At 28.2% G+C, this 17,354-nt stretch overlaps 1 protein-coding gene across 1 annotated transcript in view; it reads left to right on the forward strand.

Annotated features, from left to right (window-relative positions):
* Positions 1-489: 489 nt before the first annotated feature.
* dchs1b (dachsous cadherin-related 1b) overlaps positions 490-17,354 on the forward strand; it is a 204,410-nt gene continuing 187,545 nt past the window's right edge. The window contains exon 1 of the mRNA XM_061931586.1: positions 490-716. Coding sequence (XP_061787570.1) covers positions 715-716 — 2 coding nt within the window. The 5' untranslated portion in view covers positions 490-714. The remainder of the gene's footprint in view (positions 717-17,354) is intronic.

The following is a 17,354-nucleotide window of genomic DNA, read 5'->3' on the forward strand; positions in this document are numbered from 1 at the left end:
TATATATATATATATATATATATATATATATATATATATATTTTTTTTTAATTTGAAAAATAAATCAATATTTACTTATTCATTTGATGGGGAAATCATAATGCAGGTACTGAGAAACAGACACTCCTCCCAACCTCCAGGCCCACCCCTCTAAAAAAAAAAAAAAAAAATAAAAATAAATTTTTTTTTAAATAATAATTACATTTTTTTTTTTTTCTTAATAAATAAAAACTTTTTTTTTAAGCCTTAACATTAGAGATGCAGCCGGTGAGCATCCTTTGTCTCGCACACTTCGACTTCCACCGAGGAGAGCTGGGGGGCACCAAAGCCTCTCCTTCGCCTCCTTCACCGCCTTCACCCCTCCTCCTTCCCCCGCTTTTGTGCGGCTGTCCCCGGCACACACATGATGGAGGGGGCGGGGCCTCCTGCTGGAAGAGAGTCGGTCAGTCGCTGAGGCTGCAGGGAGCGCAGACTCCTGTGAGTGTGTGGATGCTGACTGGCTTCCATGAGGACTAGAAGGGTGGACTTCCACGCAGGAGCAGGATTTGGGAACAGTCCGTGGAATTGACCTCTTTTTTTTGTGCGTGGAGAAGCTGTGTTTTTTTCTTTCTTTTTTTTTTTTTTTTTTTTTGGGAAAACCAGGCTGGATTGTCTCCTTGCATACTAATCACCTTTTTTAGGGGACACCCGGAGGACCCCGCGGCACCCCAATGAATGTAAGTGCATCTTCTATGTTAGCAGCCATCCATTTTTTACCGCTTGTCCCTTGCATCAACATGCAATATATGATAGCATCAATTAACTGTTAGCATGCAATATATGTTAGCATCAACTATATGTTAGCATCAACATGGAATATATGTTAGCATCAATTAAATGTTAGCATGCAATATATGTTAGCATCAATTAAATGTTAGCATGCAATATATGTTAGCATCAATTAAATGTTAGCATCAACATGGAATATATGTTAGCATCAATTAAATGTTAGCATCAACATGGAATATATGTTAGCATCAATTAAATGTTAGCATGCAATATATGTTAGCATCAACTAAATGTTAGCATGCAATATATGTTAGCATCAACTAAATGTTAGCATGCAATAAAAGTTAGCATCAATTAAATGTTAGCATCAACATGGAAAATGTGCATTTATTAAATGTTAGCATCAACATGGAATATATGTTAGCATCAATTAACTGTTAGCATGAAATATATGTTAGCTTCAATTATATGTTAGCATCAACATGGAATATATGTTAGCATCAATTAACTGTTAGCATGCAATATATGTTAGCATCAATTATATGTTAGCATGCAATATATGTTAGCATCAATTAACTGTTAGCATGCAATATATGTTAGCATCAATTATATGTTAGCATCAACATGGACTATATGATAGCATCAATTAAATGTTAGCATGCAATATGTGTTAGCATCAATTACATGTTAGCATCAACATGGAATATATGTTAGCATCAATTAAATGTTAGCATGCAATATATGTTAGCATCAACTAAATGTTAGCATGCAAAATATGTTAGCATCAATTAAATGTTAGCATGCAATATATGTTAGCATCAATTAACTGTTAGCATGCAATATATGTTAGCATCAATTATATGTTAGCATCAACATGGAATATATGTTAGCATCAATTAAATGTTAGCATGCAATATATGTTAGCATCAATTAAATGTTAGCATGCAATATATGTTAGCATCAACTAAATGTTAGCATGCAATATATGTTAGCATCAATTAAATGTTAGCATGCAATAAATGTTAGCATCAATTAAATGTTAGCATGCAATATATGTTAACATCAATTAAATGTTAGCATGCAATATATGTTAGCATCAATTATATGTTAGCATCAACATGGGATATATGTTAGCATCAATTAAATGTTAGCATCAACATGGACTATATGTTAGCATCAATTATATGTTAGCATGAACATGGAATATATGTTAGTATCAATTAAATGTTAGCATGCAATATATGTTAGCATCAATTAAATGTTAGCATGCAATATATGTTAGCATCAATTATATGTTAGCATGAACATGGAATATATGTTAGTATCAATTAAATGTTAGCATGCAATATATGTTAACATCAATTAAATGTTAGCATGCAATATATGTTAGCATCAACTAAATGTTAGCATGCAATATATGTTAGCATCAATTAAATGTTAGCATGCAATATATGTTAGCATCAATTATATGTTAGCATCAACATGGAATATATGTTAGCATCAATTAAATGTTAGCATGCAATATGTGTTAGCATCAATTAAATGTTAGCATCAACATGGAATATATGTTAGCATCAATTAAATGTTAGCATGCAATATATGTTAGCATCAATTAAATGTTAGCATGCAATATAAGTTAGCATCAATTAAATGTTAGCATGCAATATATGTTAGCATCAATTAAATGTTAGCATGCAATATATGTTAGCATCAACTAAATGTTAGCATGCAATATATGTTAGCATCAATTAAATGTTAGCATGCAATATATGTTAGCATCAACTAAATGTTAGCACGCAATATATGTTAGCATCAATTAAATGTTAGCATGCAATATATGTTAGCATCATTATATGTTAGCATCAACATGGAATATATGCTAGCATCAATTAAATGTTAGCATCAACATGGAATATATGTAAGCATCAATTAAATGTTAGCATCAATTATATGTTAGCATCAACATGGAATATATGTTAGCATCAATTAAATGTTAGCATGCAATGTATGTTAGCATCAATTAAATGTTAGCATGCAATATATGTTAGCATCAATTAAATGTTAGCATGCAATATATGTTAGCATCAACTAAATGTTAGCATGCAATATATGTTAGCATCAATTAAATGTTAGCATGCAATATATGTTAGCATCAATTCAATGTTAGCATCAACACGGGACAAGAGGAGACAAATGTTAGCGAGACTAGCATGAACTTTTTTTTTTTGGCAAATTTTGTATCTGTTATACACCTTGGTACGTGACACATGCTAATTGTTAGCATGCTAGCTATTGTCTCCTTTTTCTGTAAACAAATTTTACATGCATATGCCGGAGAGTCAAATAAGCTGGTATGTGATACATGCTAGTTGTTAGCATGTTAGCTTTTATATATATATATATATATATATATATATATATATATATATATACATACATACAGTATATATATATATATATATATATACATACAGGCTCCATCTAGTGGTACGGCAAATAATCCCTTGATTAAAGTACAGTGTTTTATTTTCCATTCAAACACAGTGTTACACACACAGTTACTTTGTTGAATAAAACCTCTGCTTTGTTTTTAGTGAATACTTAGGCCTACTATGCTACTGTATTGCACTAGGCCAGTGTTGTCTGAGGTTCTACTTGCTGAAACTCTTTTAAAAATCTCTCATGGAAATAATTACTATTATGTATTTGCACAATTAAGGATGTTTGACTCAACAGTTGTGTTGTTGTTGTTGTTGTTGTTGTGCATCGTTTGCTAAATGCTACAACATGAAGACTTGTAACTGCAGCGGTGATTGTACTAATACACTTTTGTTGTTGTTGTTTTAGTTGTTGGTTTTGTTTTTTGTGTTGTTGTTATTGTTTTAGTTGCTTTTTGTTGTTGTTTTCGTTTTGTTGCTTTTTATTGTCTGTTGCTTTTGTTGTGGTGGTTGTTTTTGTTGTTATTGTTCAGTTGTTGTTGGTTTTGTTTTTCGTTGTTGTTTTTATTAGTCGTTGTTGTTGATTTTGTTGTGGTGGTTTTTGTTTTATATGTTTTAGTTATTGTTTTCGTGTTGTTGTTATTGTTTGTTCATGTGGTTGTTTTTGTTTTGTTGTTTTCATTGTTTTTGTTTTTGGTTGTTGATGTTTTTATTGTTGTTGTTTTGGTTCTTTTTACTGATGTTTTTGTTGCTGTTGTATGATTGTTGTTTTTATTGTTGTTGTTTTTTGTTGTAGTTCTTGTAGTTAATGTTTTCTGTTGTTATTTTTGTTGTTATTGGTTGTTGTTTTTGTGTTGTTGTTTTTTGTTGTTATTGTTTAGTTGTTGTTGGTTTTGTTTTTCGTTTTATTGTTTTTATTGTCTATTGCTTTTGTTGTGGTTGCTGTTTTTGTGTTGTTGCTTTTGTTGTTATTGTTTAGTTGTTGTTGGTTTTGTTTTTCGTTGTTGTTTTTATTGGTTGTTGTTGTTTTTTATGTTTTAGTTATTATTTTAGGTGTTGTTGTTATTGTTTCAGTTGTTTTTGTTTTCTATGTTTTAGGTGTTGTTTTTGTTTTCATGTTGTTGTTATTGTTTGTTCTTGTGGTTGTTTTTGTTTTGTTGTTGTTTTCATTGTTTTTGGTTGTTGATATTATTATTGTTGTTGTTTTGGTTCTTTTTACTGATGTTTTTGTTGCTGTTTTATGAATGTTGTTTTTATTGTTGTTGTTTTTTGTAGTTGTTCTTGTTGTTTTCTGTTTTTATTTTTGTTGTTGTTCTTGTAGTTGTTGTTGTTTGATTGTTGTTTTGGGGGTTGTTGTTTTGGTTCTTGTTTTTGTTATTGTTATTTTGTTGCTGTTGTTTCATTGTTGTTTATTTTGTTGTTATTGTTGTTGCTTTTGTTGTATTGTTTTTTATTGTCTGTTGCTTTTGTTGTGGTTGTAGTTTTTGTGTTGTTGTTTTTGTTGTTATTGTTTAGTTGTTGTTGGTTTTGTTTTTCGTTGTTGTTTTTATTGGCTGTTGTTGTTTTTGTTTGTTATGTTTTAGGTGTTGTTTTTGTGTTGTTGTTATTGTTTGTTCTTGTGGTTGTTTTGTTGTTGTTTTTGTTTTCATTGTTTTTGGTTGTTGATGTTTTTATTGTTGTTGTTTTGGTTCTTTTTATTGATGTTGTTGTTGCTGTATTATGATTGTTGTTTTTTGTTGTTGTTCTTGTAATTGTTGTTTTCTGTTGTTATTTTTGTTGCTGTTGTTTTTGGGTTGTTGCTTTTATTGTTGTTGTTTACATTTTTGTTGTTTTTGGTTTGGTGTCGATTTTTCATTGTTGTTGTTTTGGTTGTTGTTTTTGTTCTTGTAGCTGTTGTTTTTTTGTTTTTTGTTGTTTTTGTTGCTAGTTGGGGTTGTTGTTTTCGTTTTGGTTGTTGTTGCTGTTTTTTTTATTGCTGTTGTTTAATAGGTTGTTTTTTTTTCTGTTTTTGTTGTTATTCTGCACTGGGCTTGTACAACCGCCAGCCAGCCCGAAAGGTTCTGGTTCCGTCTTGCTGGGCGATGAGGCGTGCAGCCAGCCCGAGACAAACCACACACACACACACACACACACACACACACACACACACACACACACACACACACACACACACACACACACACACACACACACACACACACACACACAGTGAATGGACTCACCAACCGAGTGTTTGTGTTTCTTATCAACAAAATCAACAGTGTTCTGTTTGAGCGGCGCCTCATTCAAGCTGAAAACCAACAGAGACTCGACTGCTTTGTCTCTCATCATTTCTAACGTTTACTTTTGTCCTCACTAACTTGTTGTCCATCTACGACACAATCCTAAAAAAACAAAAATATTTTCAGTGTTTTTTAACACACTGGACCTGAGTAGTCTTGTTTTTAGCAGTTGTCCTATTGATTTTGAACACTGCCACACTTTGAATGTTAAATCAGGTCAACATATGGTTTATATATATATATATATATATATATATATATATATATATATATATATATATATATATATATATATATATATATATATATATATATATACATATATATATTTGAACAAGAACTCTAGTGATTTTGGCTGCTGTCAGAAACAGGTTGTCCAGGGTCAAATTTCAACTTAAAAAAAATAAAAATTCATCTGTTTATCTTATAGTGGTTGTAAAAGCAGGAACCCTGCTGATTATTTTTTTTATTTTACTCTTTATACTTTTTTAAAAATGTTTAACCCTGCTAGTGTTTTGGGTATTTTTATTATTATTTGTTTTCATTTAATTATTATTATAATTATTACTTTTTATTTATAACCCTGCTGATTTTTTTTAGTATTTTTTATTTTGTAAATCTTTTTTTCTCATTCACTTATTTATTTATTTTTTCATTTTATAACCCTGCTGATTTTTGGGGTATTTTTTTTCTCATTTACTCATTTATTTATTTTTAAAATTTTTTTTATAACCCAGCTGATTTTTGGGGTATTTTTTTTAAATTGTATTTTATTTTTTTTCCATTTACTTTTTTAAATTGTATTTTAATACCCTGTTGATTTTTTGAGTTTTTTTTCTTTCTATTTGCTTATTTATTTATTTTTTTAATTTTATAACCCTGCTGGTCTTTTGGGTATTTTCTTATTATTATTATATGTTTTCATTTACTTATTTTTTAACAGATTTTTTAAAAAACTTATTTATTTATTGTTTTAATTTATCACCCTGCTGATTTTCTGTGTATTTTTTTTATTTTAAATAATTTTTTCCCTCATTTATTTTGTAATTTTATAACCCTGCTGATTTTTGGGGTATTTTATTTTATTTATTTATTTCAAAACTTTTATGAACCCGCTTATTTCCTTGGTATTTGTTTTAATTTTTTTTAAATTTACCTTATACTTTATATTCATATTACTTTAAATTGATCAATGACCTTTGTTATTTACTTACCACCTATTCAAGAACTCTACTGATTTTGTCTCATTAAAACAAAAAGATGACAGAGGTCAACCCCCCCCCCCCCCCCCTGCCCGCCACCATTGTTTAACATTTTCAGTCGTTTTTTCCCCCGTTTAATCAGCCAAGTGAAGAACCCTATTGATTTTGATGCTATCTCCAAATGCCCAGAGGTGATTTGTAACAAGAACTCTATTGCTTTCTGTTGAATACAATCCAAGATGGCAGTTAACAGGCTTATAAATCATGTTTAAAAAGAATTGTCTTCCTTCAGTCTTAGCAAGAATCCTGTAGATTTAATCTCTCACTGATTGTGTTCAACAAACATCTTTTTCTTTCCTGCCAAGTCAAACTGGACAAACGTCGGAAAGCTGACCTCACACACACACACACACACACACACACACACACACACACACACACACACACACACACACACACACACACACACACACACACACACACACACACACACACAAAGTCCACTTTAAGGTGTGTTTTAAGCATCAACAGTTCGACCTTAAGAGATTCTGAATGATAATACTGTATAATATTTTGACATATTGATATATTATATTGACATATAATATATAAAAAATTGACATATTAATATATTAGATAATTGACATATAATATATTATAATATTGACATATAATATATACAAATATTGACATATAATAATATTGACATATAATATATAATTATATTGACATTTTAATATATAATAAAATTGACATATTAATATATTAGATCATTGACATATAATATATTATAATATTGACATATTAATATATTATAATATTGACATATATATAATAATATTGACATATTAATATATTCTAATACTGACATATAATATATTATAATATTGACGTATAATATACGTATAATATTGACATATAATATATAAAAATATTGACATATAATAAGATTTACATATATAATAATATTGACATTTTAATATATTATAATATTTACATATATTATAGTATAATATTGACATATATTATAATATTGACATATAATATATAATAATATTGGCGTATTGATGTATTATAATATTGACATAATATATAATAATATTGACATATTAATATATAATACTGATATATAATATATTATAATATTGACATATAATATATAATATTAACATATAATATATACAAATATTGACATATAATAATATTTACATATATAATAATATTGACATTTTAATATATTTTAATATTGACATATAATATATAATAATATTGACATATAGTATAATATTGACATATAATATTGACATATAATATATAATAATATTGACATATATTATAATATTGACATATAATATATAATAATATTGACGTATTGATGTATTATAATATTGACATATAATATATAATAATATTGACATATTAATATATAATACTGATATATAATATATTATAATATATAATATTAACATGTAATATATACAAATATTGACATATAATAATATTTACATATATAATAATATTGACATTTTAATATATTTTAATATTGACATATAACATATAATAATATTGACATATAGTATAATATTGACATATAATATTGACATATAATATATAATAATATTGGCATATATTATAATATTGACATATAATGTTGACATATGATATATAATAATATTGATGTATTGATGTATTATAATATTGACATATAATATATAATAATATTGACATATTAATATATAATACTGATATATAATATATTATAATATTGACATATAATATATAATATTAACATATAATATATACAAATATTGACATATAATAATATTTACATATATAATAATATTGACATTTTAATATATTTTAATATTGACATATAATATATTATAATATTGACATATAATATATAATAATATTGACATATTGATGTATTATAATATTGACATATAATATATAACAATATTGACATATTAATATATAATACTGATATATAATATATTATAATATTGACATATAATATATAATATTAACATATAATATATACAAATATTGACATATAATAATATTTACATATATAATAATATTGACATTTTAATATATTTTAATATTGACATATAACATATAATAATATTGACATATAGTATAATATTGACATATAATATTGACATATAATATATAATAATATTGACATATATTATAATATTGACATATAATATTGACATATAATAATATTGACGTATTGATGTATTATAATATTGACATAATATATAATAATATTGGCATATTAATATATTATAATATTGACATACATCCATCCATCCAACATATAATATGTAATATTGACATATATTATATAATATATTGACATATTAATATATATGTGCTATAATATACATTGACATATTAATATATTACAATATTGACATATAATATATAATATTGACATATAATATATAATAATATTGACATATATAATAATATTGACATAATAATATATTCTAATATTGACATATGATGTATAATATTGACGTATTAAAATATTATAATATTGACATATAATATATTATATTGACATATGATATATAATAGTAATGACACATAATATTGACATATAATATATTATATTGACATATAATATATTATATTGACATATAATATTGACATATAATATATAATAATATTGACATATAATATTGACAAATAATATTTTATATTGACATATATTATATTGACATAATATCTTTACAAATAATATATTATATTGACATATAATATTGACATATAATATATAATAATATTGACATATAATATTGACAAATAATATATTATATTGACATATATTATATTGACATATAATACTGACAAATAATATATTATATTGACATATATTATATTGGCATATAATATTGACATATAACATATTATATTGACATATAATATTGACATATAATATATAGTAATATTGACATATAATATTGACATATAATATATAGTAATATTGACATATAATATTGACATATAGATATGTGGATAGGCTGCAATAACAGAATGAGATTGTCATTGACAAGAAGAGACTGCAGCACATTTCATTAGTCACACCCCTCAGGGATGCTTGGTTGCCATGGCAGCTGCCTGTCGTCATGGCCACCATTGACTACTATTATTTGTAGGTGATTCACATCCCGGGTGAAGCACCTACCACCCATTGTGGAATGCCTAATATAATCATAAATATAGTCATTCATGAAAACACAAATCAAAGATCCTCTATAAAAACAGGAGCGCTTTGCGGTTTTAATGGAAAAAAAAAAAAAAAAAAAAAGATCCTTTATTATTATTTTTAGGAGCTGTCTTTCAAAATGTTAATCAAAGATCCTGTAAATGGCAGAAGCACTCTGTTTTTTTCTTCTTCTTAAAAACATACTGAAAAAAAAGCTACACAAAGATAATTTATTTGACCGAAGCTCTGCGCTGTTTTAAAAACAAGCTGAAAAAAAACATGTTGGCCAAAGATCCTTTATTTGAGAGGAAATCTGTGCTGTCTTTAAGACCTATTTTTTCCAAATCGCTGGTCAAAGATCCTGTGCTGTGTTTAAGGGCAAACTGTACAAAAAAAGATGCTAGTCAAAGATCCTGTATACGACAGGAGCGCTCGGCTGTTTTAAAGACAGGATGCAAAAAAATAAAAATAAAAAATAGATAAAAGATTATTTGACAGGAATGCTGTTGTTTTTTTTTTTTTTTCAACAAAAGCCAACTACAAAATAAAAAATAAAAACAAAAAACAAATAGTAGTGATACAAAGATCCTTTATTTGATATAATCACTTTGTTAATTTTTAAAGACATAGGCCTACTGCAGAAAAAAAAATGCTAGTCAAAGATCCTTTATTTGACAGAAGCGTTCTGCTGTTTTTAAAAGAAATAGTATTTAAAAATTCTAGTCAAAGATCCTTTATTGCATAGGAGTGCTGTGCTGTTTTAAAGACACAGGCCTACTGCCAAAAAAAAAATGCTGGTCAAAGATCCTTTATCCGTCAAAAGCATTTTGCTGCTTTTACAGATGTAGACCTGCTGCAAAAAAAAAAAAAAAAAAAAAATGCTGGTCAAAGATCTTTTGTCGAGAGCATTTTGCTGCTTTTACAGACATAGACCTAGGGCAAAAAAAATGCGAGCCAAAGATCCTTTATTTGACAGGAGCACTTTGCTACTTTTACAAACATAGGCCCACTATGTTTGGGCCCACTGCAAAAAAAAAAAAAAAAAAAAATTGCTGGTCAAAGATCCTTTGATTGACAGGAGCAATTTGCTGCTTTTATAGATAATAAAGTTAAAGTTAAAGTTAAAGTTAAAGTCCCAATGATTGTCACACACACACTAGGTGTGGTGAAATTTGTCCTCTGCATTTGACCCATCCCCTTGATCACCCCCTGGGAGGTGAGGGGAGCAGTGGGCAGCAGCGGTGCTGCGCCCGGGAATCATTTTTGGTGATTTAACCCCCAATTCCAACCCTTGATGCTGAGTGCCAAGCAGGGAGGTAATGGGTCCCATTTTTATAGTCTTTGGTATGACTCGGCCGGGGTTTGAACTCACAACCTACCGATCTCAGGGCGGACACTCTAACCACTAGGCCACTGAGTAGGTAATATAATATAATAGCCCTATTGCAAAAAAATAGATTAAAAAAAAAAGCGAGCCAAAGATCCTTTATTTAACAGAAGCACTTTGCTGCTTTTACACACATAGGCCCACTGCAGAAATAAAATGTGAGCCAAAGATCCTTCATTTGACAGAGCACTTTTCTGCTTTTACAGACATAGGCCCACTGCAAAAAAATGTTTTCTAGTCAAAGATCTTTTATGTGATAGGAGCACTTTTCTGCTTTTACAGACGTAGGCTCACTGGAAAAAAAAAAGCCACTCACAGATCCTTTATTTGACATGAGTACTCTGTTGTCCTTAAGAACAGTCTTCCAAAAATGCTACTCAAAGATCATTTATTTGACAGGAGCACTTTGCTGCTTTTACACACACTGCAAAAAAAAAAAAAAAAAAAAAAAAAAAATAAATTAAAAAAATGCTAGTCAAAGATCCTTTGACAGGAGCACTTTTCTCCTTTTACAGACATAGGCCCACTGCAGAAAAAAAATGCTAGTCAAAGATCCTTTATTTGACATGAGCACTTTTCTGCTTTCAGACACATAAGCCCACTCGAAAAAAAAAGTGAGTCAAAGATCCTTCATTTGACATAAGCACTTTGCTGCTTTTACACACATAGGCTTACTGCAAAAAAAAAAAAAAATGAGTCAAAGATCCTTAATTTGACAGGAGCACTTTGCTGCTTTTGGACACATAGGCCCACTGCAAAAAAAAATGCTAGTCAAAGATCCTTTGACAGGAGCACTTTTCTGCTTTTACAGACATAGGCCCACTGCAGAAAAAAAATGCTAGTCAAAGATCCTTTATTTGACATGAGCACTTTGCTGCTTTAAAAAAAAAAAAAAAAAAAAAAAAAGACACATAAGCCCACTCGAAAAAAAAAAATGAGTCAAAGATCCTTCATTTGACATAAGCACTTTGCTGCTTTTACACACATAGGCTTACTACAAAAAAAAATAAAAATGAGTCAAAGATCCTTAATTTGACAGGAGCACTTTGCTGCTTTTGGACACATAGGCCCACTGCAAAAAAAAAATTAAAAAAAATGCTACTCAAAGATCCTTTATTTGACAAGAGTACTCTGTTATCTTTAAGAACAGTCTTCCAAAAATGCTACTCGAAGATCCTTTATTTGACAGGAGCACTTTGCTGCTTTTACACACATAGGCTCACTGGAAAAAAAAAAGCGACTCAAAGATCCTTTATTTGACAAGAGTACTCTGTTGTCCTTAAAAACAGTCTTCCAAAAATGCTACTCAAAGATCATTTATTCGACAGGAGCACTTTGCTGCTTTTACACACACTGCAAAAAAAAAAAAAAAAAAAAAAATGCTAGTCAAAGATCCTTTGACAGGAGCACTTTTCTGCTTTTACAGACATAGGCCCACTGCAGAAAAAAAATGCTAGTCAAAGATCCTTTATTTGACATGAGCACTTTTCTGCTTTTAGACACATAAGCCCACTCGAAAAAAAAAGTGAGTCAAAGATCCTTCATTTGACATAAGCACTTTGCTGCTTTTACACACATAGGCTTACTGCAAAAAAAAAAAAAAAAGGGAGTCAAAGATCCTTAATTTGACAGGAGCACTTTGCTGCTTTTGGACACAGGCCCACTGCAAAAAAAAAAAAAAAAAAAAAATGCTACTCAAAGATCCTTTATTTAACAAGAGTACTCTGTTGCCTTTAAGAACAGTCTTCCAAAAATGCTAGTCAAAGATCCTTTATTTGACAGGAGCACTTTGCTGCTTTTACACACATAGGCCCACTGCAAAAAATAAAAATAAAAATAAAAAATGCGACTCAAAGATCCTTTATTTGACAAGAGTACTCTGTTATCTTTAAGAACAGTCTTCCAAAAATGCTACTCAAAGATCCTTTATTTGACAGGAGCACTTTTCTGCTTTTGGACACATAGGCCCACTGCAAAAAAAAAAAAAAAAAAAAAAAAAAAAAAAAAAATGCTACTCAAAGATCCTTTATTTAACAAGAGTACTCTGTTATCTTTAAGAACAGTCTTCCAAAAATGCTACTCAAAGATCCTTTATTTGACAGGAGCACTTTGCTGCTTTTACACACATAGGCCCACTGCAAAAAATAAAAATAAAAATAAAAAATGCTACTCAAAGGTCCTTTATTTGACAAGAGTACTCTGTTATCTTTAAGAACAGTCTTCCAAAAATGCTACTCAAAGATCCTTTATTTGACAGGAGCACTTTTCTGCTTTTGGACACATAGGCCCACTGCAAAAAAAAAAAAAAAAAAAAATGCGACTCAAAGATCCTTTATTTGAAAATACTGCTCTGTTGTCTTTAAGAACGGTCTTCCAAGAATGCAAGTCAAAGATTGTCAATTTGACAAAAGGTGCTCTGCTCGGCTGCAAAATGGGTGGCAACTAACAGAATTTCCTGTCAAAAGTTTGTGGACACCTTCTCATTGAACAACATGGCACAGTGTCACTAAACTGTATTGTTGTTTTTTGTCATAAAGTTATGCCTTCTGGGATTATAATAAGTGAGGCGAGTGAGACATCCTCACCAACACCATCTCGTGTGTCTCATGTCTTTTTCATGAAGGCGCTCAAATTCCCACCGTCCTCGCTCTTTTGCACACAACAACAACGTCTGTTAGCTGGTTAGCTGGTTAGTTGGTTGGATGTTAACTAGTTAGCTGGTTAGCCGGCGTAAGCAGGCGATAAGCCTTTTTGCTATTTTCATGCTCATTCCCCGCCGCGTGCATCATGGCGTAACGTGACCCCGACATTCCCGCCGCCCGGCAGCTGTCGCTCGCCAACCGGGAAGGAAGCGCGGAGGGACGAGTGGTCACATGACTGACTGGGGTCGAGAACCCGACTGCTTTTGAGGGACAAAGAGGTGCGAGACGTCCACCACGTTGTTGTTTCTGTCAGCTGTCACTTCAACAACTCTATTGGTTTTGTCTGAGGTCATGTGACCAGACTGAGTTTCAGTTCAATTAATGAATTACTTTTTTATTTTATCATTGATAATACAAAATAATAATATATGTTATGTTGCATATACAATATTTTTTATTTATTTATTTTACAATTTTATGAATTATTTTTATTTAATTGAATTGAAAAAAAAAACCATCTATCTAGATCATAGGTCAAGTGACAAGACTGGATTTCAATTTAATGAATGAACAAATAATTTCTTCATTATTTACTGTTATTATTTATAATACAACAATAATAATAATAATATATGTACTATTGTATAAAAAATATAATTATTTCATAATTATTATTTTATTATACATTTATTATTTTTGTTTCATTGAATTTTAAAACAAGGTCAAGTGACAAGACTGCACTTCAATCAATTCTCCATTATTTATTTGTATTACTTATAATACAACAATAACAATATATATATTTTATATATAAAAAATATTATTTCATTATTATTTATTTATTTTATTGTACATTTATTATTTTATGAATTATTTTTATTTAATTGAAAATATATTAGATATTTAGATCCCAGGTCAAATGACAAGACTGAATTTCAATTTAATGAATGAATGAATCAATTCTTCATTATTTATAATACAACAATAATAATATATGTATTATTATGTATAAAAATATTTTATTATTATTATTATTATATTTATTTATTTTATTAAGTCTTTATTATTTGATTAATTAATAGTATTTAATTGAATACAAAACACCAATTTAGATCATTGGACTGGATTTTAGTTAAATTAATTGATTCATATTTTTTTTAATTATTAATTTATTTTAACTGTTATTAATAATAAAACATAATACATGTAATATTATATATACAATATTATTATTTTGTTACTATTTATTTATGTTCTTATATATTTATTATTTAATGAATTAACTTACAAAATAATAATATATGTTATATCATATATACAATATTATTATTTAGTTATTTTATTATACATTTATTATTTTATGAATTATTTCTATTTAATTGAAAAAAAAATCTACGGTATTTAGATCACAGGTCAAGTGACAAGACTGAATTTCAATTTAATGAATGAATGAATCAATTCTTCATTATTTATAATACAACAATAATAATATATGTATTATTATATATAACATATTATTTTATTATTAATATTGTATTTATTTATTTTATTAAATCATTATTATTTGATGAATTAATGGTATTTAATTGAATACAAAACACCAATTTAGATCATTGGACTAGATTTTAATTAAATTAATTGATTCATAATTGTTTTAATTATTAATTTATTTTACTGTTATTAATAACAAAAAATAATACATGTAATATTATATATACAATATTATTATTTTGTTACTATTTATTTATGTTCTTATATATTTATTATTTAATGAATTAACTTACAAAATAATAATATATGTTATATCATATATACAATATTATTATTTAGTTATTTTATTATACATTTATCATTTTATGAATTATTTTTATTTAATTGAAAAAAAAAACAATTTAGATCACAGGTCTAGTGACAAGACTGAATTTCAATTTAATGAATGAATGAATCTATTCTTCATTATTTATAATACAACAATAATAATATATGTATTATTATATATAAAATATTATTTTATTATTATTATTGTATTTATTTATTTCATTAAATCTTTATTATTTGATGAAATAAAAGTATTTAACTGAATATAAAACACCAATTTAGATCTTTGGACTGGATTTCAATTAAATTAATTGATTCAAATTTTTTTTAAATATTAATTTATTTTACTGTTACCAATAACAAAAAATAATACATGTAATTTTATATACACAATATTATTATTTTGTTACTATTTATTAATGTTGTTATACATTTATTATTTTATGAATTAAGTTTATTTAGTTACATTTAATTCAGTTTAGATCATAGGTCAAATGACAAGACTGAACTTCAATTTAATTAATGAATTTATTTAATTGTATTTGTTTTATAATTAACAATGTAAAAATTATAATATATATAATATAATATTTATAAATTATATATATATATATATATATATATATTATTGTTATTTTATTAATCATTAATGTATTTTATTATGTTGAATTTTTTATGAATTCAATGTATTTATTAAATAAACAAAAACAATTAAATTTAGTCACACTGATAGCCAGGAAGATCTGAGTCAGTGTTAGCAAGAATACTACTGATTTTTGAGGACGTACACATGACGGTGTGTCGGATGCTAACGTTCATTAGCTTGTCAATGGGACAGCCCATTGTATGTTAGCATCAAGCTAGCAGTGACTTGTTTACTGTGTGGTTTCTTTTGCTTAGACTTCTATTGTGTGTGTGTGTGTGTGTGTGTGTGTGTGTGTGCTACGTTGTCTTATACGGTGTATCGTGTCAGCGTTACCATGGAAACCTCTTCCACAAAAAAAAAAGTCAGCACTTTAATGTTAGCATGCTAACGGTTGACAAGTGTCACGTACCAAGTTATATGATTTTAAGGTGTATGGCTGTCAAATTATAGTAGAAAAAGTAAGCTAAAAGGTTAGATGGTCAAATGTTAGCATGCTAACAGGAAACATGTTTCACATATGTGGGGCGGTATAGCTCGGTTGGTAGAGCGGCCGTGCCAGCAACTTGAGGGTTGCAGGTTCGATCCCCGCTTCCGCCATCCTAGTTATTGCCGTTGTGTCCTTGGGCAAGACACTTTACCCACCTGCTCCCAGTGCCACCCACACTGGTTTAAATGTAACTTAGATATTGGGTTTCACTATGTAAAGCGCTTTGAGTCACTAGAGAAAGGCGCTATATAAATGTAATTCACTTCACTTCACTTCACTTCACATATCAACTTACATGACTGTAAGGTGTATGGCTGCGAAATTACAGTAAAAAGTGTAAAATTTAATGTAAGCGGGCTAACGTTAGCACGCTAACAGGTAACAAGTGTCACATACCAAGTTATATGACTCTAGGGTAAACGGTTGCAAAATTAGCTCAAAAAGCTAGCACATTAATGTTAGCACGC

The sequence above is a fragment of the Nerophis lumbriciformis genome, linkage group LG37, assembly GCF_033978685.3.
Source record: "Nerophis lumbriciformis linkage group LG37, RoL_Nlum_v2.1, whole genome shotgun sequence".
In the NCBI taxonomy this organism is placed as follows: domain Eukaryota; kingdom Metazoa; phylum Chordata; class Actinopteri; order Syngnathiformes; family Syngnathidae; genus Nerophis; species Nerophis lumbriciformis.